General features: G+C 44.0%; 1 protein-coding gene across 3 annotated transcripts in view; it reads right to left on the reverse strand.

Annotated features, from left to right (window-relative positions):
- LOC114875379 (3-phosphoinositide-dependent protein kinase 1) overlaps positions 1 to 25,254 on the reverse strand; it is a 313,058-nt gene that overhangs the window by 19,098 nt on the left and 268,706 nt on the right. Inside the window, exons 1-2 of one of the 3 annotated variants that reach the window (XM_029185586.2) lie at positions 1,409 to 1,746; positions 1,075 to 1,328 (exon numbers count right to left, since the gene is read on the reverse strand). The exons of 1 other annotated variant lie outside the window; for it this stretch is intronic. In XM_029185586.2, the coding sequence (XP_029041419.1) occupies positions 1,075 to 1,110 (36 nt within the window). In that variant the 5' untranslated portion in view covers positions 1,111 to 1,328; positions 1,409 to 1,746. Of the gene's footprint in view, positions 1 to 1,074; positions 2,347 to 25,254 lie in introns of those variants that run through there. One more of the 3 variants, XM_046285955.1, reaches the window with a different exon arrangement.

The following is a 25,254-nucleotide window of genomic DNA, read 5'->3' on the forward strand; positions in this document are numbered from 1 at the left end:
ATATACTGTTTTTCAGTGTCGATCAAATTTTTCTATCGCAAGCGGGGTGCTTTTCGAAGGAATTAACTGTAATACAGAGGTATTTGTTTCTTTAACGTATGGTCTACCGAGGCACACCAATTACTCCGAACGAATTGCAACGTCCAAAATGTTGTATTTTTAGAAAATTTTATCGCGAGGATTTGTGCGAGACTGGGCAGTGTCGGGTCGCGCACCAAGTCAGGATTTTTCCCCGTAGGCTAACAATAAGTGATACGAAGTATTGTTCTAGCCAGGGACTCCCACTTTTGAGAGGGGTTTCTTCGCGACCCTGTGCTGGAAATGGCTTGCTCCCTGTCCTTTTCTAGGACAGCCCCGGTAGAGTGGAGAAACAGCAACAATTTCTTATGGAACTTTACCGTGTACGCATAAAAATAGCGTCGGTTAGCCAGGCACTTTGTACAATTATCAAATATATGTTATCCCACTAGATAAACTGACAATGAGTGAGAGTATTTTATTTACCCTTCTCCCCAGAATCAATCGATCCGACAATAGACCGCGGTTTATAGAAAACAATGTTAACGCTATGGTAGCATTAAGTAAAAAAAAAGAAGGAAAATCGGAGAAACAACGGGAAGAAAAGTGAGCAAATCGAGCAGGCGCGTCGAACGCGGTAATTTTCCAAGTCGAAGCGCGAAGTTGAAGCAACAAACAGGGTCTGGTCGCGTTCGCATGAATGGAAAAAACAGAAGGAGAGGAAGGGATTAATCGAGGAGAAACCGGCTGCTAGTCGACGTACGGAAGAAATGCAATTAGAAAAAGAGAACAGCAAGGGAAACGTGTGGGAGAGGAACAATGCGGATAAAGCGCGAAGCGTGGCTGCGCGGCTGTACGGAAACAAAGAGGCGAACAGAAGCGACGATAAAAGAGGGAAAAGGAGAACCAGCTTGTATCGTGGTGACCGATAATACGAGGCATGGCCGTCTGGTAATAAATAAAAAAATAAAAAAATAAAAAAAAAAGAAAAAAGAAAAGGGAGGAAAAAAGTATTTGTTCCGTCTATCGGCTGTTTACGACCGCCTGGTCACTTACAAGAATATAGTAAATCGCGTAGGCTGCGTGAATCATTCGTGGCCGGACTTGGTCGATCTTCGAACCCCATTCAAGAGGCGACGACGAACAGCCGGGCAGTGATGGAATTTCGGAAATCACGCCGCTTAATTAATACCCGCGTACCGAGCTCGAACTTCGGCCACGCGATCCTTTGATAAGGTGCACGTGAAAGAGCCAAGGGGCAAACTGATGTACATACATATGTATATACACACAACGACAAACACGAACGTCTGCAAATCGTCTGACCGTGTTTAGTTGCGCCGAAGGGAACGAACGAGCCTCTTTGTAACCGAACGAGGAACCAGCTTACCAGAGATCCGATCCAAGTATACTTATGCCCATCGTACCCCGCCCTTTATGATAAAGGATAGCCGGTTATTCCGATCAGCTGTCCTCTAGATTTATTTCATTTTGTTAAACATTCTTCTTTTCTATTTCAACTGACAATAAATCTGAACTTATTTCAATCTTCAACCAAGAGAGCGTGAAAAATTATTTAATCCTCGATCCCATCCCTGAGAGTGATACAATTATCGGCTTTATAAATTCGGCAGTTAGAGCGGCAGTATCTCGGGCTTATCTTCGAGTCATGCACGCGAAACGAAAGGAATCGCTATACTCGACCGCGTGCAATCGTTAATCTGCTGTTTTAGACGCTACCGAACAAAAATATGTGTATTTATTTATCTTCGAATCCCTGCACGTGTGTTTATTATAAACTGCTCGAGGAAAGATACAGCTCGGATTGTAACAATCTGTTATGTTGTTCTTAATCGTACGGACAAACAACAACCGTTTTATATATGTGGTTGCAGCCGGGCTCGTGTAAACAGCCTTTCGACGAAAAAATGTGCACGCGCTCAAAGTCCATTTATAATGCAATTCTCGCCTGGTATCTATGGCGCTCCGTCGATAGGATAATCGCGGTAAATGAGTTTACGAGCCGAATGTCGTTGCACCGTTGCAATCATCAAAATTTACTAAAGAAGGTTAAAAGTAAGCGTAGAGTTACGTGGAACACTCCTATGCCAGGGGTGGGCAATTGTTTTGACTCGGGGGCCACTTTGTGGAAACGGAGGTTAGCGAAGGGCCGCTCTTTTTAAAATGATTGCATTCATTAGTTAAATTTGCATTTTAGAAAAGTATAAATTGTACCATAAAAATCAATGTATTGACTTGGCTGTCCTAGTGGAAAATACGAGACGAGAAGGAAATCTCGGTTCAAGGTGGATTTTTCTAACTGTCTTGGCGGACAAAAAAAAACTCTTAGCGGGCCGCTATTTGCCCACCTCTGCTCTACGCTTTCTTTTAATTAAGAAAAATCGTTTCCTCGATATCGAGTGCTCGATTACGAAAGCTAACGTTTCGGCGCGCAGCTGTGCTCTCTCGTAAGTCAGTGATCGATTCGCGAATTAGTTATGCGACGTCGAGTGGATCCTTTCGAATAAACGATTCATCTAGTCTAGTCACTCTTCTCTAATAATAGCGCGTAAGAACGGTGCGTCGATTATTTACGTGCACATTACGCAACGAATGGAAACGAGCAACTCGACGAAAGGCGCCACCGAGGTTTAGGGACTTCTGAAATTTGTCCGGGCCGTTCGGTTCCTCGAATTAATGTCAGGGTCGTGCGAGAAAATAGATCGTTACAGTGTTCTCGCGTTTCCGCGCTCGCTAATGTCCGTTCACTCTCTTTCTGCTTTTGTTCGATGCGACAGTCTGTCCGCGACGATGACGGATCGATCACGAATTATCGAGGCTGGCCCGTCTATCCGGGGATTACAAAAGAGGCTCGTTGTAATCCGCTTAAATTGATCGAACGAGTCGCGAGCGTTGATCGATCGAGGCGCACCGTTTCCCGATCGTTTCACTGAATATCGAACGCGTCAACTTTCGCGGCGAAAGACGAGGAAATCGCGACGTGCGAGCAAAGTGATCGCACCTTCGACTGTTGGATCGTGGTCGATTGTTCAACGTCGTCTCAATGTTTACCGTTGCCAGTGCCAAATGAATTTTGGCAGGGTCGTTAGGTGGGCCAGAAGATCCGGGACTCGCGGCGCTCGTACTCTGTCGCCAAATCTCTCCGCGCGACAGCTAACTGCTACACGGATGATTAACGCGATCAGATCGAGGGTAATTAAAAGACGCTTGCATATGTCCGTCTTCGACTTTGCCACCTCGTTTCACCTTTCATTTTTCGCTTGCGAATGTTTCGATAAAGAAGAATCGATTCGCTTAAAAAGGAGAACATTCGCTGTTCCTTTACATATATGTATTAGATAAGAGAGAAATGTTTGTTGGTGAATCGGATAAGAATAATAATTGCCACCCATAAGAGATTAAGAGGATATGTAAACAGCTTGTTAATCGGTGAATTTAAAAGTTGATTTCAAATGCACACGTGCCGGACGATTATTATTAATAGATGCGGTTGTATCGATGATTAATCGATCATTGATTTTAAATATCTACTTAACGATGTGATTGCTTTGTTCGGATAATTCAAGCACCAGATAAAAATGATTATTTTCACACGACATGCCATTTGAAATTAAATTTCGTAATCATTTTTAAATTAATTCATTAAGTCATTTTCATTAGACTACCTTTAGTTCAAAGCACCTGGCGCATCCGGCGAACGAAAGCATTCCTCGTGGTCCAAAATGGAGGATCCCTATCGCCGCGTTATCGAAGGCAGACTTTCATCGAGTGAAAGTCTGGCGAAAATTTCTGAAACAATTCGCGAGGCACAGGTATAATCCCGGCGATAAAACGTTTGTTTGCCACGCTGATGACGAGATCCGAGAAGGTATAAACTCGCGTCTCCGTATCAGACAGCTTGCAACGCGACGCGCCATGCCGTGGCCGAAAAAACGAAAATATTTTTTTCTCCTTACCGTCCTCGTTACCGGCCTCTGTTTTCCTTCGAAACGTTGTTGCACGTGCAGCCACGCGGCTTCGTGCGTCATGAGCACCGATAATGAGCCATCGAAAAAAGCACACAGGTGAAAGAACACCGTTCACCGAGACTACGTCACACGGTTGTTTAACACTTTGACGAACTCGTTGTCAGTTATTTGTGACTCTTTTTTATTTGTCTTGCCTCTTATCAATTGCAACTTGTGAAATTGGAGTACATTAATGTACCATAACGCCATTTTCTCTACGAAAGCCTACTTTCCTCGATACTTATACGCGACTTACAATTAGACCACCTGCGAATCGCAAGTGATTAGTGATCGAAGCACGATTCGGTCCAAACATTCGAGCAGTGTTATCGGAAGGTTCGTGTGACCGAGTGTTCGTTTTTTCCTTCTTTCTTTTTGTAAACACTCCAAGTCGGAAGGCGTGGAACGGTTTGGAAAAGTTTCGAGCACGCGGAGGAGTCAAAAGGGTATCGAGCATCGATGGATCGCGAACTTCACTGGTTTTGTCGCTGACCGACTAACGCTATCTATTTTGTTTCTTTATTTAGATTCAACCAATGAAACGTTTTTATATCATTTTATGTAACATGTGTTTTAGATGGATCAACGATTCCGGTGATTGTGTTGCGATCATCCGATGGCAGTGAACGCGTTAAATGAATTAAAATCGTCTCTATTTCCGTGTGTATACGTTACCAAGGATCGACTTTACGATCGTGTAATGATCGCGAAAAGGCAGCTTCTAGTAGGAGATTGATTTAAGAAAAAAAGAATATTGGCGATTATTCTGCTGAAGATGCCGCTCGTGAAAAAAAAAAGAAGAAGAAGAAGAAACGATCGTAAAAGACAGCAATAAATGAAGCCGGTTGGCACGCAAATATTAGTAACGTAGATTAGTTAAAGGAAAAATAGGGACACGTGTTTACATTCGCACAGATCGCATTTACGAGCGGAGTTCGCGGATTTCGCTGACGTAACGAGCCTGTATGCAAGACCGAGCTGAAAAATATTTGCGCCTCCTAAACCGAATGCTCGCAATCTTTTCCTTTCTTCTCCCGTATCTTTTCTACAGATGACACACCCGATTCTTGGCAAAAGAATTACCTTTCGCTTTGGCTCGCGGTCTTGTTATTCCTTGCTGAAATACCGTCGACGATATTTTCGTGGTAAATAACCGATGTTTTGCAGTGGAATCGATGTTTACCGCGACAGCTATAATAACACACGATTATTATAGCCGGGTGTGTAATTATATCCGTCAATGAAATCGTTCTATTGTCATGAATAGAAAAGTTTCTCGCTGCGTTTTCGCGAAAAAGATTTTACGAACGGCCGATCGGCCGCAATAGCGATTAGATAGCGGAAGGAAAAAGCAGAGACGTCTAACAGGTGGAGAAGAGAGCAAAACACTGAGAGGAACATACACAGCGCGTTTAACGAGGATCGTTCATTTTTATTGCCGGCTGATTGCGCGAACCGAACCGACGAGACGCGGACGGTTTCGGCTCCGTTCGGTCGCGATGGACTCGTGAACGAGGCCGACCAAGAAAAAGATGTATTTTTAACGAGACTGATTGAACAAAATCGTGTCAGCGTGAGCGTAAAATGAGAATGCGTTTCTGTCTTTTCACTTTCTTTCGTTCGTACAAAAACAAGAGGCAACGATATCGACATCGCGCCGCTCAAAATATGATTACACGAAATAATAAGAACAATAACGATGGCGCCTTTCCCGCGTTGACGTCTCAAGGTAGCGTACGCATAATAACGCAATTACAACCGGCTGGGTACGCGGCGTCAGCTGTTTTTGAGCTGCCCGTAGTCTCGATGAATTTTTACGTTCCAACGAGCCATCATCGTCGGCAAAACACCGTCGTTCCATGAAAATACCTTCAGGCATTAAGTTGACGCATACATAATTGGCTACGAAAGTTTCGTAGCCTAGGCTACGATGTTTACGAATAGCCGGCTAGAAAAATCAGGACCACTGATTTTTACATCTGTTTACAGAATAAAAATTTACTACCCGGGGCTATGTAGTAAGAGAAACAAAGATAAACGATGGAATTTCGTACGCTTTTAGAGCTTATCTCGGAAACTTAGCGTACCGATTCCACGAATTTGTACTTATGAATATTAAAATCGAGTCGATTCAGATCCGAAGTTGAATGATTAATTGCTCCACAAATATTTAACGAGACTTCGATAAAAATAAAACTTCTCAAATAATCCCGGGAGTGAAACTCAGCAGAAGTGATCGCTAAGTAAAGGAAGAATTAAAGTAATTGCGGCGTAAACGATCGCGCGTACAATTAGCCGACTAACAACCTATTTAAAAGTACAAAAAAAAACAAGCTAATTAAAAGTACACACCGGTATTTCCATTCCTATCATTTTGTTTTTCCAAGTACCGTTCTCTTTTTTTGGACAGACGAGACATTCTTCAAGAGCGGAGAAAAATATTTTGCAAGAAATAGATAGTTGAATTAACCTTTTAATCGAGGAGCTGACTTACCGAACGCGTGTACTGTCAAATGATTTATCACGAGTTAACTCGTCATCCCCGGTTAAGAGGTTAAGGAGAAGTTCCTTTGGCATTTTTGTCAGTCGATTTCGGAATGTTCGGAAAGTTTCGCGAGCCTAACGAAAACAAGCTTATACAACGAGCCGATGTACGGTGGAATAAAAATATTACGTGTACCATGGACGATATTACGTGATCGCAGGTGAGATTGCAGTCGAATAAACGATTGCTAATGAAAATAATCCTCGTGGTGACACGCGAAATTATCACGGCCGACGTATAACGTACGAAGCGCGAGGACGATTTTCAACCTTATCTCCAATCGCGTCCACGCTACGAGCGAATGTATTATCTATGATCCAGTTTCTATTATGCTTCCATTATTTCCCTCGAGTACACGCTCCGTGTTAATTATAAAAGAAAGATTATAAAATCGAGAGGGCTTAAATTCCTGCGAAATAACGAGAACTATCAACGCTGAATTGCGGAGTTGAAAACTCGTATTTTCAATTAGTAGAATGCAATCTGAACTTGAAATCTCTCGATCAATGTAATCCAAGCTACTCCAGGAGACAGTGAAAAATTTCACTTATCTAGTTGTAAATTTATATTTAAAACAAGCGTAGTCTTGTCTCCGCGCTTCCAAAAGGAGACAGAAATTTGTTTGCTCGCGATAATGCTAATGGATAATAATAAGTTGTGTCGAGTATGTTGGTTTCCTCGTTCGGTTCGCGTTGTTTGTTCACGTGCAACGAGTACAGCGTGATCCACGTATTTGTCAGTTCATCCGGTGTTATTTTCAGCCTCGCGAGGCTTAAATAACAATTAGAATTCGTGGCGTGCCCGTTACGCCCGTTGTTTTGTCGTCGTCTTTCCGATACGTACGAATCCTGTTCCCAAGTTTGAATTTCGTTCTATGATCCGCTAGCTCGTCCGTGCACTGAAAATGCATCGCGTTCACGAAACAACCACCGGACACTTTGCATACCAACGAGAATGTAACCCGTTTCTAACGTTATATTATGCCATAAAGTGCGGGCTGCATTATGTACACGCACAGGACGTGCATGCAATTGGCCACGGGCGAAAAAACGACCGTAATGACAGGCGTTAAAAAAGAAACACAATGCCCCTAGGAACTATGCGAAAAGAGCAGTGATTGAGCCGTTGCATTCCTCTGTCATTTTCCTGATTCCATGAAACGGTTCTTCACGCGAAAACGAACTACAGGGTTACAGTGATTAGGGTTTGTTAACCCCTTTACAGCAACGTTCCCTCCGTGATCGTTATTTATATACTTGAACATCGTGAGACATCGTCCAGATTATAAATAAAAGGTCACATTTATGATAACGGGATCTTTTGGAAAAGAAAAATAATATCGAAAAATTGGCTGCTTGTCAGCCATTGGCCGGCAAGATAACGCGTAGCAAAATTTAAATACGTCCTTGACTCTGTGCGCGCTTTTGGAAACGATAAGCCGGGCCGAGCGTTTTATCGGGAATCGTTATCAGTGTCTTTCACATCTGCCGTCCAAAAATAGTTTCCCGACACGCGTCCCCGTTGACTTCTTTCACCGTCGCGACGCGTCGGGTCAAAGTCGTCGCTAAAGTTTGTTTCGTTTCGTAGCTGGAAACCTTTCTTCCGTCGTTCGATTTCCACCGTGTAAACAGATCGAGGGAAGCAGGAATTGGATGGATTTCGAAAGCAGAGTCTCCTGGAATCCCGGAAGAAAATATTTATGTCCGTGAAATCGTGATGTCGTCACGACACGATAACGATCCTTCTCGTGCACGCTTGTCGACGAAATCAGTTCCTTGTCTTCGATAACGTCGTTTGATACGATCAAATAGTCATTGATTAATTACGGCACGCGATAATATGTTAATAATTAGTCGAGTTTCTAGTATTGATTACTTTATTACTACGGCCGCACGAACACGAATACCTGTAGAAAGAGGTATGCGCGACGAATGGTATCGCCAAATGTTTCTGTTTCGTAATCCGCGACAACCAGGCACTGGAAGCCTGTCAAAACGTAATATCGGATTTCAACGTAACATTTTCCATTAGCCTCGCTGGTGGACACGATGCTGCAGGATCGGCGCCGATATCGCGCGAAATCGACTGACACCTGCGAAATCCTGGAAATTTTGACACCGTTTGATGTCACGGTGAAGTTTCGCTTTTAAGAGTGCGCGAGTACCCGAGCCTCGGGTCGGGTCGGGTCGAATCGGATTCCGAGTTGATATTCCAGTCTCGAAAGTAAGGGTACCCGAATAAATGTGCAGTTTCTCCGGAACCCGAGCCGAATTTTTGAGTACCAACACCTCTGTGTAATTAGCAATCAGAATGACCATTACTTTTTGTTCTAAGATAAAGTAACAAAGCAAAAGGAACTTTTCCACCCGTTGAAACGCATCGTCATTCTTCTTGAAACTGTCTACAATTGTTCTTCGCACAGGATACGCAAACAACGTTCCATCATTTCGTGCTTTCTGCTACTTTTCGAGGCAATTAATCACGGCAATTGTTCGATCCTTCATGAAGGGAACCTGACAACTTCGTCGTGATCCTAGGAGGAGTTGAATACGTTCATACATATAGATATGTACATAAATATTATAGATGATAATAAAGAGGATTCCAAGTCAAATTGAAAATTTTTCGTTTACTTTTTTTAACTTACGTCCGTCTATAAATGTATTTAAGTTCTTCAATTATCAAAGGTAAACATTTCTGGAGTAACAGACACTCGAGAATTTTTTGTCTGATTCACGGTATTTATAGAACTCTTTTATGTCGATTTACTTCAAAACCGGACACGGAAATCTTGTTTTTGATAGGTAGAATTGTGGTCAATTATTTAGCAAGCACTTTGATATACGACGCTTCAGAGACAATGGTCGCCTACGAGCTACTCTAGAGCTGTCTTTACGACTTACTTTAGTATCGTGAAACGCGATTTTTAATTCACTTGGTAAAGTGCTTTCTGTGAAATTTCATGATACTATGAAGTGCTCGATTCGATTGCAATACATTTCATGGTATGAAGATTAAATTATAGGAAGTTCTGAAAATAGTGTTACATTAAATCAGGCTCCTCCAGGAAAAGTGTCTGACTAAGCGCGATCTTTTCTACTGCATCAGTGGATTCAATTAAATATTTCACCTTCCAAATTTAACGAGTAGGTACACTCGATATCCTTGCTCTATTTCGATCATAGAAAATATCTGGAGGTATCGACAGTCTCGCGTCGAATTTCTACGAGTGTATAAGCACGTTTTGGCATCATGAAATCGTTCCCCAATTATCTCGCAGCGAGACGGTCGCGGAAGGGGAACGGAAAAGCGTGGCGGTTCTATTAAAAGCGGTACACAGCGACGAAAATTAATCCTAATGCACGAAAACGGCGGAGACGCGTTATATTTAGTTCGTCAAATGGAAGCCGTTGGAAATAGAACAAAAGCGAGGAGTCCTCGTGATCGTGTGCAACTCAGGGACTATGCGATAAAATCATGGAAAAAGGAAAAAAAAATAAACGACGAAGCCAGGGAGAATTTGTTCGAACGAGCTTGAAGCTCTGTCTTTCCCCTCGGGATTTACATATACTAGTTCCACCTACTATTTTTCAGCCCGATTTTTCTCCCTCATCCTGATTCGTTACGCTCAGTTGGAAATATTAGGCGTCGAAAAAGGAAATTCGTGACAATTTATAGTACAAAGTTGAAGTAACTCGAACTTCGCTGACATATTCCCGATTTTCAAAATTTTTAAATTTCTTAATTTCTAACGGTGTTAGCTCAGCTTAGAATAAAATCCTAGTCACGCCAATGAATATAGCGTATCTGGAGGCACGAATCGGCGAGACAGTTTGGCAAAGGGATAGCCGGTAACGAGGATAGACGATAACACGAAGATGGAAATTCGTAAGGGAAGCAGGTCAATAATTCACGATACAAATGTACCCTCTTTCGCTTGTTTTCTGGTATCGTAACGAGGTTGGCTCGTGTTCCACGTTTCGTGGCGGTATCTACCGCGAAAGTTACGCGCGTCTTGCACGCAGGCATATACGCGCGCTTTATGCCTGTCGTGCTCCCGGCCGGAGGGTCACATACGCGTTTAGGGCTTGATATTCGGACGTCGCGACGACGGGGGTTGAAGAAGAGTTTCCTGAGTGGATTCACGAGGTTTGCCCGACGCAAACGTTTGACAGTCTCGCGCAAACCTACGAATCGACTCTATGCTTGTACGTGCACCCTCGTGGTCTATGAATTTAGCCGGTCACGTCACCGGCTTCAATAAATTACATCCTATTTCGATGGATCTACGAGAATTTACATAGTTTTGTGCTCGGTTCAACTTCACTTTGAAGCACACAAAATTATTCATCTTTTTGTTTATACCAGCGGTCGCCAAACTACGGCCCGCGGGCCGGATCCGGCCCTCCAAAGATTTTCATCCGGCCCCCGAATTTTATTTATAAATATTAATTTTATAAAATTATTCGACTTGATTGGGAATACACGACAACGATTCTTCTATTGTTCTATTGTGATTTGGTACATTTTAATAGATATTTTCCATTATAAATTCCAATATAAACTATATTTGATTACACATGCAGTGTTAATTAATATTCTAATAGGATTTCAATAAGAATATTTTTTGTTCGGCCCCCGTGTTTATAAAAATTTCAATTCGGCCCGTTTCTCAAAAAGTTTGGTGATCCCTGGTTTATAATAATAAAAAAAAATCCAATTATCCAAAAGGATACTTGTATTAATCAATATTTAATAGGTCCATTGTGATTCTCAAAACTTTCAGCGTAAACTCGTATAATCTATCGAATAAGTTTCTTTGAGACACGAAGAGGGTATCAACGAATCAATTAAGTATAATTAATTTGTATCGGTGATGGTAAAATTAGACGGATGATTCGCATAAGCAAATCGAGTGGTTCTCACGTGAAGAGCCGTGTGTCTCTTTCGGATGGGTAGACGATCCAGCTGGAAACACAGCTGCACGTGTTCGCACCTGCGAAGCATCGTGGCTTTTTGTTAATTTCCGAATGAACGCGTACACGTGTAGCCTCGACCGTACACGTAATAGAGAGAGCCTAATAAAACCGAGCGATTTTCTTACGCGAACCACCGTAAGCTTACGGTGAAGCTGAATACTTTGTATGTTCTTGGAGTGACGCGCGGCAAATAATTGCTTCCGCTGTTTGCTTAAACAACACGGATGAATAATGTCCGCCTCGAACAATAAAACAACAAACATCGGACTTGCTGATACACTGACCGAATACGAAATGTATGTAATCGTTGACTGAAACGATGTTAATTGAGACACTGGAATTATGTATTTCTGTGAAATAAGGAAAACAGTGTCAGCATGAAATTTATCCGTAGAAAAATAGCGAAAGGTGAACGCGAAAAGTTGTTTGAGAGGAAACTTCCTTGGAGAACATCTCCTAGATCTTCGTTAGCTCAAGTCGGAGGTGTATACACCGTACGACGAAGCAACAAAACGCGGAGGTTATCACCTGTCGTTGCGTAATCTGCCATCTTAGTTTCGCGATTAAAAGTCTTCCTCGTGTCTAGTATTTTTATTTTCCCATCTCTCGATCGCCGGAACGATTAACGAACATTGTATCGTGCTCGTCGACGTAATCGTCGATCGATCGACGATATCGCGTGAGCAGCGGCTTTATGGTGACAAGCGACGTCGACTCGAACGCTTCATATAAGAACGCAATAATTCATCCTACGCTCCTTCTCCCCCTGTAATAATTTCTCCCCTTTATGGACATGCGTCATTTACGAATATTAAATTTTAGGCTGGAAAAATAGGTCGATTCAGGGTTGATTTACGATTCGATGCTTCGTCCCGGTGACTCATTTCTTTTTATCCGGCCATTCCATAAGTGATACGCTGCCTTTCGGCTGATATAATTATTGAAAAATTGATGTAACCTTCAATGCAAATCGCTTGTAATTTGAATATTTCTCCGCGCTTTTGTGAACTTGAAAAATGACGCGAGAATATGGTAATGATAACGATTATTTTAACTCTCGAATGGCGGACCACGGAGAGAGCCACGGAGAGGTTCAACTTTAAGTTAATATCACGATTGATCTAGACTCTACTGTACAAGAGTTAATGATTGGAGGTACTGTGACATTTGAAAATAAATTTTCCGTTAGAAAAATTGAAAAGGCACCGAATTAATTTATACATCAAATAACATGTCTAATACCACTACAATATTCGATCTACAAGCGCATTATTTACGGGATGACCTAATATATACCTGCACGCTTTATGAAACTTAGAAAGTGGAAATTGCCATGAAATTCTTACGATCGGCACGCCGCTCTATCGTAGCTAATTCTCGGTTATCGAGCTGTATACTTTGGCAGGAATTTCTATCGTAATGGACGCGCATAAAAATAACTGCACCTAAAACACCGTATATCTGTCAAACGACTCGCGAATCCAAGGCTGTAATCATGTGTCTGTAATTGCCGTCTCGGTTGTGGCCTTCGATCGCGGCAATCCTCTCGCAATTACAGCTGTCCAGCGTCGCGTTCTCGCCTGGCGCTCGATCGACGATTACCGGGAGAACGCGGGAAATTAAGTGGCGCCTAATAAAGTCTGCGTCGCGTCGCCTGGTATCGCGCCGCGCCGCCCTACGACGCGTTACGTTTTCCGTTTCGTTCGACCGCGAAACAACAACGCGATAGCTGACGGTTAATTGGCGAATATAAAGCGTCACGCTAATAACCGCGAATCGATGGCACAGAAAATTCTAGAATCGAACGATCATCCTTCGCCTGGGATCTACAGGATCTATCAAAAATAAATCCTTTGTGACGAAATTTCAATTGCAATTATCGGTGGTATAATTAACGCGTTAGATTACGGTCATCTATTCCTAAAAGGCTTCGAGTATTTTCGAAACTAGCGTCGTTCTACGAAATAAATTCTGCCGCGTACGTAAGGGGTAACGTGACGTCACGTGGCGAATCGTCACAGGTTGAAAACGACACACGACTGATTTATCCGGCTACGTAGATCAGGCCGGATCGGGCCGCGTGCCAACAACAAGAACGGAGGAGACTCCGCGTTTGGCGTAAGGGTTGGATCACGGTGGCGCCCGGAAATCGATTAAAACGATTCGCGAACGCAGCCTGCAAACAACACTTTCCACGAAACGACGCAATCGGTATTTATTCGAAGATACCATGCGAATTCCAACTAAATAGATAAAAGTCCGATTGCAGAGTAAATAGAAATATCAAACACAGGAGTTTTTTGATATTTCAATTTTGATCCGTAAAAATGCCGTATCTTTTGAACTGATACAAGGAATATCTTCTCTTTATCTGACCACCTTTAAGGGGATCATCTTCTTGAGAGACACCCTTTATATCCGCGTTCCTTGGTGATGCCAGGGAACAAACGAGAAAACTGTCTGTAGAGTATAATAAAGAAGAATCAATTGTCCGTGTCGAAGTTTGGTCGTTGAAAGAAAAGGAAGGAAACCCCTTCGAAAATTCACGAAAGATTCTCAAATTATACAGGAAGCTCCTTAAAGTTTCATTCCCCGCTCCAGGATGTCGATTACGTTTGCGACTTACCGAGATCAGTCTCCTCGACGATCGTAGAAAATGCCAGTTTCCGCTTCGTTGCTTCTCGCAAGACATGCTTCCCTTTCTTCCTTAATTTTCGCTTTTTCACGTTAGTGAGATACAATCACTCCTCGGAAAACCATTTCATTTTTTGCACTAAGGATGACTATAGTTGGCACGTTTGAAAAAGAAGAAATCGGTGACGTAGTCGAAAGATCTGTGGCCAAATCTCTGTGCCAATGATGGCGTCAATGATTACGCTGACTGATCGCGAAACTCAGTTTTGCGGACTAAATATACTCGGGACATTTTCGTGGAGTGCACGTCAAAATGAACGTCGTCACGAGTTATGGTAAACGTCATTCCCTTTTATTCTTTTTTATCGCGCTCGTAACTCTTGATTTGATCCGCGTAAAAGAAGGAGAGAACTATTGTTCCTATACGAATTAACAGAGTTCGATGGAAATAGTAAAATTTCATGTGTCATTTACGAGATGATTTAATTTATATCCTTTTCTATTATTGTGCCGATCGTTTAGACGCAATCCATGACGACGCAGCGTTCGTCAGAGTTTCTGTGACGCGTCGACAAGCTTCTAGATCCGCCCGCGAAAATTCTTATCGCGTCTTTCGACGAACGTTAGATTTACCCGTGGGCGGAAGCGTTCGATTACGACGCGGTGCCGGGCGCCGACGATATCGTTGACGTACGTTCCTTTCCACGAATTACGACACTCCGACCAGAAATTCGAGATACGATTGATCGTGACGGGCCAACTTTCGAGCCGATGATGCTAGATGATTCTTGAATCGATCATCCTGAATCCTGGCACTAGATCAAACGAAATTGTTTATAGAATCACACTCGAATCCACGATGATTTTATTTATTTCTCGAGCAAAGGAGAGTAGAAGGTTTCGATCGCGACGAACAATTCGACTAACGGTATAACGATGAGGCGCAGGTGAAAATTCTTATCTGTTGGAAGCACCCTGTTCGTCACTATGACACCATTTCCACGATAATGAAACGAAAAAAGTGTCTCGTTGACGAGTTAAGCTGTTCGATAAACGTTGTACGCTGTTGCGACTACCAATCGTTCAAGCTTCGTCAATTATCGAAGAAATTATAAGAAAGCGTTAGAGCTTCGAGTTTTGAAGCGCCCTTTCTTCGCGTCTCACCGTCTTTCGGTGCTTTGGACGTCGCGAATCCGTTGCGAAATTGCTAATTAACGAGCTTCCTCAACTTTGTTGCAACCATGAAGAATCGATTCCGCTGTGTAACGCGGCAATTTGAGAGCAGGTTCAAACGGGCTACCGTAGATAATGCGGAATGTTAATCAAAACGATTCCAAACCGTGCAACGGTGAGAGCATGTGCCAAAAAAAAAGATAACTGCAAGTGTATGCCCTCATTCTAATGTCTTTTAAGAAATCACGGTTTAAAAACGCTTGTCTGCTTTAGAGGATTCTCTATCCGTGAACTAGACGTTGTCTGTCAAAATTTATCATCCAGCTGAGAATTCACCGGTTGTCAAATTCCTGGCCGATTAAAAGTTTCCTAATGGAATATGGAACAGATGTTACAGGCTGAAAAAGCAGCTAGACGCTGTCTGTCAGTGGTGATAACGTTGATGCCGGGAAATAACGTTTGGTCGATATCAAACTAATTGTAAGTATAATTATGCAGGAAGTTTTGCTCATACGTTTTTTGTATCAAAAGTTCCAAGGTGTGGCAAATGACGAGTCCCACTTACAAATGATCCTATTTCATTAGGATGTTCGCTCGATACCCTTCTCTTCGATCAACAACGTCCTTTCGCGTAGCTTCGACTGGGGAACAGCGTGACTGTACCGAGATCGTCCGCTATATTTACCTTTGGAAAAGTCACTTTGCCAAGTCGAGTAAGGTGTCGCGGGTATAGTAGCCGGTGCACCGAGAGCGCCGGATAAATCCGGTTCGACGCCACAAGACGACACGGCATAAACATAGCCGAGACAAACGTCGAAAAGCGTTGCTCACACCGGCCGAATGACCGACATCCAGAACCCTGCAGTATTTCAGATCGTTCCTTCAGATACTATTTTCAAATCCACGCTTTTCACCGTACATCTCGGAACGAACGATCCGTGATGGGTTTGATATTAACCTAAGAGGTGAAATCCTCATCGTGAGAAAGAGAAATTTCGCGCCAGGGAAAACGTGAACGGATCCGAATGGATACTTTCCTGTAAACCATATATTTTCCTACCGTATCTAGAAGATAGCTTTAACCTTTATTTAATTTCCTTCTCGCCGTTCATTTTTCCTTGGTTCCACATCTTTTTTCTCTTTCAAGCTCAAGCTCGTGTGAACGATACTTAAAGTATTCGCGCGTCTCGTCAACCAGTGGGGGTAAAAAGAGTAAAGATAGTATCACGGGTACATCTCTCGAGTTAGTCTCGCGGTGCTAAGAGAGTTAGGTCGGTTATTTCCGTCAACTGTTGCGGGGTTCACGACCTGTGGCCTGAACGCTGTGTTCTGACGTAACGCGTTTCGTGATGCGGCCAGGTGAACGCGCGAGGTGGACGACACGTGGAGGCCAAACTCGTCCCGACTATGTGCCTTTGATCCGCTCGAAAATATTCTTCTCTCTTATTTCACCGAGGAAGGTATACGCTCTGACCGTAATGGAGGATCGACGTGTTAATCGTTGGTACCGTTCGCAAATTTCGAGAGTGACGAAACGCGGACCGGCGGCACGGGAGGATCGATTAACAACGAGGACGCGAGCTGCTCGCACGGGCGCGATAATTAACTGAGAAACCTGGGCGAAAGTCAAGCCGGGAAAGCGCGTAGCGATCCATCTTGCATGTTCAACAGGTATCCAGATAAATTCCAGCCGCTAGGAGAATCGAGGACCCTCGGAGGTATGTTTACTCGACGCGCTTACCCGGCCAGCAGGAAACGTACGGATGCCTGGATGTGTCGTTACGCGTTCTACGCTATTCTATAGCAGTTGTACAGGCATTACGTATCGCGATTGTTATGCTACTTACATCGAGATGCGAATTCCAGTGCCGCTAATGTCCCCTTCGCGAAGAAATTCCTTGGTAATAAGGATTGTCATCTCTAAGGACAGTAAATCACTTTGAGTCGCGTCCGATGTACATATTAATTACCGACGCGTGAAAGGATTATCTTCGTTTTGCTTCACGCTTTCGATATTTCTTAAATTTGAATATATAATCTCGAGAATGCCATGGAAGGAATGTTCGGCCACGATTTCGTATGCAATTGTCCAAGTTCTTATCTCCCCGTGTCGATAGGATGCAATCCGTATCCTCGACATCCCCTTCTCGTAAAGGCACACGGTATTACCATTGCCAATAACCGTTGCCAGTGTGATAACACTACGTTTCCCTTCTTGTCAATGTATCAGCCACGAAAGGAACATTAGCTATACCGATCGTCCTTGTTCCGCGAATTTCCGGCATTCCAGAGTCCATTCCGGGCCGCTGTCGAAGCTGGGTGTCTTCGACAAGAATTCCTTCGGGGCTTTCCGTCGATACCCTGCGGCGGAAGTGGCAGCTAAGTGGTTAAATTAAAGCCACCGAGTTGTCGTCGAGGCGGAAAATGGAAATCCCTCGTGGGATTCTTGTCCTACATCCGATTTCAAGGGAAGTTTTTCGCGTAGAAACTGGTCACGCGTCGCCTTGAACTCGAATTTTATGATAAAACTCGGTGTCGCTCGGTGACAAGTTCGCCGTTACGAACGGATCTCATTGGGAAATCGAGACATTCTAAAAGGAGAAAAAAGAATAATCAATAATTCTTGCCAACCGCGACACGTATGCTCGTTGTTCTCCGTTATTGCGTTCAGATATGTTCCCATTTGTTCCACGCCATCGAACCCGTACATTTATGGGATCCTTTACTCAGCGTACCGCGAATCGTAACGATCGTTTGATACAGGCTTTCTAGTTATTGGCCGTGTCGTTTTATGGCATGCCTGCGTCGCGCAATTACCCGGATGCAGAGAGTTAATTAGCGACGCCGCGTAAGGTCGGACTGCAGACCCCCCTTGGACTGTTGCTTTCCAACAAATTCGCTGTTCGTTATTGTCCGGCTATTGTCGAGTCTCGTTTGCTGTCGCGTTATTGTTTCCAATGCGCGCTTAATGATTCGGTAATCGATGCCTGGATTGTACAGTACCGAGCATGGTAAGCTTCCCTAGGGAAAACGGCGATGTCCCGAGTTTCTTTCTCCTCGGAGGTTTCCCCGAGCTGCAATTCCTACAGCGATATTCCCACGTTCTTGCGAGGAATCTTTGCCTCATTGCAATTCACTATGTATAACAATTCGCAATCTCAATCGATATCCGTATCTATACGACTTTCGCAACGAACGGTCAGTTTTCCATGACGTACATAGACGTCATTCGCAGCGAAAGGGTTAATTGCTCGAGCTTATCTCGATCGTGGTTCGCGAGTACTTAACGTTCGCGTCTTTAACGTCCGTTTATCGTTCGCGCTTGGATAAAAACGGACGTGTACGAAGCAGCCGGCAAGAAGGCGAGAAGGATCGGTCGTACAAGAAAGAGGTTGGCTAGGAAAGTGGTGTTCTGTTCTTCCTTCGAGTTCCGTAATTACGCTTCGATCTCGCGATTCGCAGAACGATGCCACCGCGGATTTTAAAATTGTTAAGTACCCTCGCGTGTAATTAGCCAGATGTCGCGAAATGTAGCTGGATAACCGTGCGCGCATTCGTGACAGGTTATCGCCGCATAAATCAGTTCCACGGATGAACACTGATCGAGATGCTCAGCCGTTGGATTACCTCTTGATTTACTCGATGTCGGCACAGAAACGCCGCACTGTCGCGCGCGCAGCTCCGTAAAAATGGCGCGCGACTTCCACTAACTGTACACGGACCGAGCTAAACTACACCGAGCCAAGGGAATGTCGCCGTAAAAAACAGCGACTTTAAACGGCAACATTTCATTCTGCCACGTTTAATGCTGTCTCGACTGCTATTAGCCACGGTCCGTCTTCAACACCTTCGAGCTCAACGACTAATAGAATAAGGTCTCCGAAGTCGATGGAATCGTCGGATAAAGGTTCGTCCGCGTGTTAGGTTTCAATAGGAGTATCTAGCGAGAATGATTCGTCGAAGTACGGAGAAACCACCGTGGTCGTACGTGGTTGTTTATCTGGAACGAACCTGCTGCGGCAGAAGCTCCGCTGTACCGGATGTGGCTCGGCTGTACTCGACGAAGCTGGTAACCATCGGTGCGTTGTCTCATACCGGTTTACCTGGACACCTTTGCTCGGTACGCGAAGAGTTACGTTGGAAAAATGTACTCGTTTGTCTTGAAAATTCTCCAGTTGACTCGAGTCAATTACACATTGTTGCAACAAACACATAATTGCGGATCATCTACAAATGACACGGCAAATTGAAGGCAAGTATAGCCATTATATCCAAAGAAACAGTGCCTCTTTAGCTAAGAGTGTTCGCCTTTTAAAGAAGACAATTATGAACGATCCGGCGCGGCGGCGTGATTAGTTAGACGTTAGAAAAGCGATACATTTAGTAAATTATATAAACTGCACGGTAAATGGGAGACTGGTATTTCCATTATATCGAAACGAGGCTGTTGTCGCAATTAGCGAGTTGATGTCCATAAGGAGGATAGATATCCTGAAGGCCGTAACAAAGCATTGAGCAACGAACAGTGGTACATTAAGGATGCAAGAGTCTGTCCTTTTGAAATGAGATCAAAGTAACTTGTCACTAGTTTCCACTTAATCGTGTTGTACAAGAAACGCTACAGTGTTGAACTTTGTTATCTGATCGGAAGAATTTCTGATGACAATACTTTCTGACACGCTTCAGAAATCGTTCGTTCAAGACTATATAATATTCGAATTTGCTGGCATTATTGTCACACGTAGACCCAGTGACGCTCTTGACCAATTGCCTCCGCATCTTTCCTCTTCTTCGCATCTCGAGAATACAGAACGCTGGGTACCCGTTTCGGGACAGGAAAAAGGTGGAACTAGTGATCTATAATCCAGAAAACACGTCATACTGTCGGGATTTGAGTTTCAAATTCGACGCGCGAATAAATTACAATAATTCAGCGAGGATGTAACCGATTCAGCAACTTCCTCGACATAAGTACGGGAAAGAATATAAACAAGAATCATAGATCCTATCGAAACTCGGAGCTTTGTGTTTAGATTATGGACGATGATTTCATTGCACGAATTCTGAAGAAATCCGAAAATTGCGCCATACGAGTTCTCGGAAAATAAAACCTCGAGAAAAGGGAATATGTATGGGATAAAAGAAGTGGAATGCATATCTCGGTGAATGTAGAAAGACGTACATACGTCTGGTCAAAGATTTCGAGGAAATGCAATACAATGCCGGATGGAACAGTTTGAAAATCGTCTTTCAGCGTCGTTCGCGAGCCTCGGAATTGCGTCTACTCTTTCTCTATCGAAATCTTCTAGCCGAAGTACCGGATCCATCCTGTAATATCCATCCGTCCCGACTTCTTCCAGCTTTTCTTATTGCCCATCGGCGTTATAAAGCCGGCTCCCGGTACGTTCGGTATTATAACGATATATATAAGAGGACTTTTATCGACTATTACCGATGCCGGTAGCAGAAATACGCGGTGGTTCCGTGTTTTAATATGCCGGCATATTTCCAACGACATTGCTGCTCTCCTCGCGGGGAAACTCCTTTTATCGATGAATCGTGAAACGAGCAACGAAAATTGATAGATCGAAAGGAGGACGAGACTTTTCTTTGAATATTCGATGAAAATCACCGGACCAACCCTTGCTCGACGATCGAGTTAAACGTGTCTCGAGCGGCGTGCCGCGAGAGAAGCGTATCGCTTCCGCGTTCCAGCAATTAGAATATATGCATCGCACGGTGCGGGGTCAGCAGAAAGTGCAGAAAACCGATGCGGTTTCGCGTGTATCGCGTTACCCGCTGGAAATGCAAACACTTTTGCGTTTAACTCGAGAACTACGGGGCGTCACGGCACGGCACGGAACGGAACGGAACGGAACGGCACACCAGGCCACGCCACGCGTCGTCGTCTCGCGACGACCTCGATTCCTCGAAAGCGTTGACCGAACGTTACGTCAGGTCTAAGCATCAGGCGTCGTTTTGCACCGCGGCGCAATTAGTGCGACCCGTACGCCGATCCGCTCGCGCTTTTTCACGCTCGCCGAGGAGCCCCCGAGCAGGCCAGTACGCGTGCACCTGTCCGCCTGCTAATTGACACGAATAGCGTGGATCGTTCCTCGAGGACGACGTTCCTCGAGTGCCGATCGCCAAGATTATCCGCTTGTAAACACCGCTCGGTTAAACGCTCGAGCGGAGAATTTATTGCCCCCGGGAATATCGGGAAAATATCAATTTTATGGCTATGTTGACAACGGGCCGGCTCGTATTTGCGCCGTTGTTGTTTCCTTTTCTCCTTCGCCTTCTTACGTTTTCTCGAGCATCAACTTAAGACAGAGAAAAGACGAGAGCAGAAGATTTTATTATCTTTCACTGTTATCTTGAATTAATTGAAACTCATAACAGGAAATTAACGGGTATCGAATTATCCTGTCGATGCACAGCCTGTGAATGAAGATTCATAACAGAAGATCGTTGTCCAGTTTCAGCGGACAATTTTCATTTAAATATCCTGAACAGTTATTCGGTACATATCATTGAACAGTTATAGAGAGCCATCGCAAAGTTTCCGCAATCTGCTAAGAATGGCATCGTACGACCGTAATCAGGAAATGGCGGAGATGCATTTCATACGAATGGAAACGACCGGTATATTTGCCAAATAGAACAAACTTTTGAAAAGAATTCGCGATTCTACGGTACAACGATGCGAAGCGTGTGTTCCCTCGATGAAAAAAACAAAATGAACGACGTAACGCGGGCACGTTTAAATGCCCGCGATCGCCGTTGGTTTCTTCATCTTACGTGTCCGATTGCATCGGTATTTCCTCCTCGAGGCGTGTCTTGTGCCCGTTTCGTGGCCACCGTCGCGATTCCTCGAGGTTTCGCCTTCGACGCGGACTGGCCATCGAATTCCGGGCCCGTTTCCGCGAGCGTCGAGAGTTACGCGATACCGAGCGCGCGTGGCGGACATTCGATCGAGCGTATTAGATTCGCGCGAACTGATTCTAGATAGGACACGTTCCATTTAGAAGGCAGTAATACCACCATAAACCATAATCGTTGGACATTTCAAAATAGCGTGTAATAGCATCTTGGAAGCATCATTCGAGCCACGATTGTTGAAAAATCACTTAATTCCCGGCTGGTTGCCAGCGATGCCGTTCCTCTTGGAAGGCTTTTATCGTCGACCATCTTGGCCAGAAAGCTGTGCAATGGTCAAGGGTGGCCGTGAAGGGCCGGAAGTAGCGTCTCGTTTGGTCGTCGCCGTACAGACGACGACGCGGCGTATCTGGAAAAGCAGTTTGAACAGCAATCGAACGTCTCGGTGCATATCTCGCGTGCACTTTCGTCATCGACGTGCCCCCACACGCGAGAGAGCCACGGTTTCGCTGGAAGCAAAAGCGAAGAAAACGCTTGGTATCCGGGGAATGTCGACTAGGTAGGAGCGGCCGTTGCCTGCCAGGACACGCGAGGATCCTCTTAAGCCATTCCTTCGCCGAACAAGGACAGAGTCGTTGCTTGGCAGAAATGAATTCGTTCTTCGAATGGTTCGCCGCGCTTCGCCCTCCTACAGGATCAGCAATCTTCGCGCGCGGCTCTTTCAACCTTGTGTTAGATCTTCGATGAAGATCGCTCGAATCGAAATTTGCAGAAAGAAAAATATATATGTATATAAAATAAGAAGGATGACGTTTTGCTTCACGAGTCGGGTTGCATTCTTTCAGCCAGCCGGGAGAAGTCGAAGGCGTGCCCGAGTTATCGGCTCGAATCGAGAGGCTGAAGTTCCTGGAGCGGCTTCATTATTCTTGCCCTGTCGGCTCGCAGCAGGGATGTTGACTAAACGCGAAGAACGCTGCTCTTCAGCTTCAACGATGGAACGAACAAATCGTTCGAATCAGTGAAAGAGAAACGGTGAACTTCTACTCACACCAAACATCGTTAGAATGTGAATCTTCATACATTTACGTTTAGCCGGTCATTTCGTCGAACTTTGAGCTTTAGATTTATATATGCCACAAGTGGTATTTTGCAACACTTTTTGTGTCATCAAAAGACGTTAAGACTTTCTACCTTTCAAAATCTACCATTTGATAGCAAGCAACAATCTAATACTTTCCCCGTTCACATTCAATGTTCAAGAAAGTTACACACGTTCGGTGTTTTCGAATGATCGTCACGAGTTAATGACGATAATCTCGCTAGGGTTAACGGGCTAAATTAGCCGGCCCGACGCGTTTGCCCCTTAACAGCGCCGCGATGGAATCGCAAGAGAGTTGGTCGTTCAACGGTAAAACCGTGTCTATTTAATCACCATCGATGCCGACCAACGAACGATTCAGTAATGTTATTACCATCATTACCGATTAATAACTCAATTGCCGGAAACTATGTATTTACTGTGTTTCTGACGGGTCCGGAGTTTTGTCCGAAGAATTTCGTGCCCTCCACGACCGTAATTACCGATTAAGCGACCGGGAATCTTTGAATAGACCGCACTCTAATGGACGGTCTCGAATGGAACATTGATTTTCACAGCAGGTACCTAATCGTAAACCTCTTTCCTGTGACTTGAACCGACCAGACATAGTCAGTTTTCAGACTTGGTTTTCGTTGCATCAAAATCGCGCAGATGCAATGCGTTACAAAGTGCACTTTTTCTTTTGTACCGTCGTAACTTGCACATTTCAACGTTTAAATCTGATGTTCTCTTAAGAAAATCATCAGAATCATCGATTCTATTCAAATGACAAATAGTTTTCTCCTTGTTACTACGTCGATTCGAGCAACAATTGCTACGTTAAATGCAACATTGTCTCGCAAATTGCTGTCCCATTGCAAACACATTTGCCAGCCAAACGAGAAATTCGCAGACGACTGCTTTAAAGCTTCGGATGACGCGATTTAAGGAGAAGCTCCTTGAAATTCTGCTCGTAAGTTCCATTTTACGAGGCGAAGATCGTGGATAAAGAGTGCATCCTTGAAATCCATTACCAGGTCTCGAAGGCTACTAATTTATGTTTAACAAGCTAATCTCAGGAGCGATATCATTGAATTAAATCCTATATTGCTAATATTATATTGTATATATAGCTTTTGATTAAGTAGCTGTCAATTTATTAAAAAATGTATCTCCTCTCTACCAGTTTCTACGAATTCTTGTTTCCTTTCCTTAGATGCCCGTATTTTCTACGATTTGATACGCGATAAATGTCTAAACTTCCGCAGTGTACGGATAATTAATCGATAATCAAGAATGAAAAATGATGGAAGTGACGCATGGCGGCAAGTTAAATCTGGAATTTCGTTGAACGTTATCGGCTGAAACGTGGATACGTTTCTTGAAAGTAGTGGAAGCGAATAAAAATGCATCCGCGTTGCAATCACCTTTCACACCGGTTCACCTTGTACGTCCAACGTAACGGAATATTATTAAACGATCATTCCTGGAATGCCTCGTTGCGAGCCGACGCTAATCTTTGCCGATAAAATCGCGTTAATTCTAATTATGGTACACATTTCGTGTGGCAGTCGTTCACTTTTACTTTTGGAAACCGCCAGCTGTATTATCGTCGCTCGCGAGGATTTATCCGAAGAGTCGGCGACGCACGGTACTTTGGTTCCGGCTTTGGAACTTTGGGCTTCTGAATTTCTTCTCTAACTCAATACCATCCCTTTCTTGACCCGCTTCTGAATTTCTATCATATATATTTTATATCTTTGCGCGATTCGTGTCTGAAAAACGACGATCTCGTTTCCAATTCGAAATATTCGAAACGTAAAGAGAGAGTATAGAATGACGTCGAAGAAGAAGAGTAAGTCGATCGTAGTAGTTTCTTTGAGCAAGTTAGAGGTAGTGAAAAGAAGATCCGCGCTTTCT

The sequence above is a fragment of the Osmia bicornis genome, chromosome 5 (assembly GCF_907164935.1).
Source record: "Osmia bicornis bicornis chromosome 5, iOsmBic2.1, whole genome shotgun sequence".
Lineage (NCBI taxonomy): Eukaryota > Metazoa > Arthropoda > Insecta > Hymenoptera > Megachilidae > Osmia > Osmia bicornis.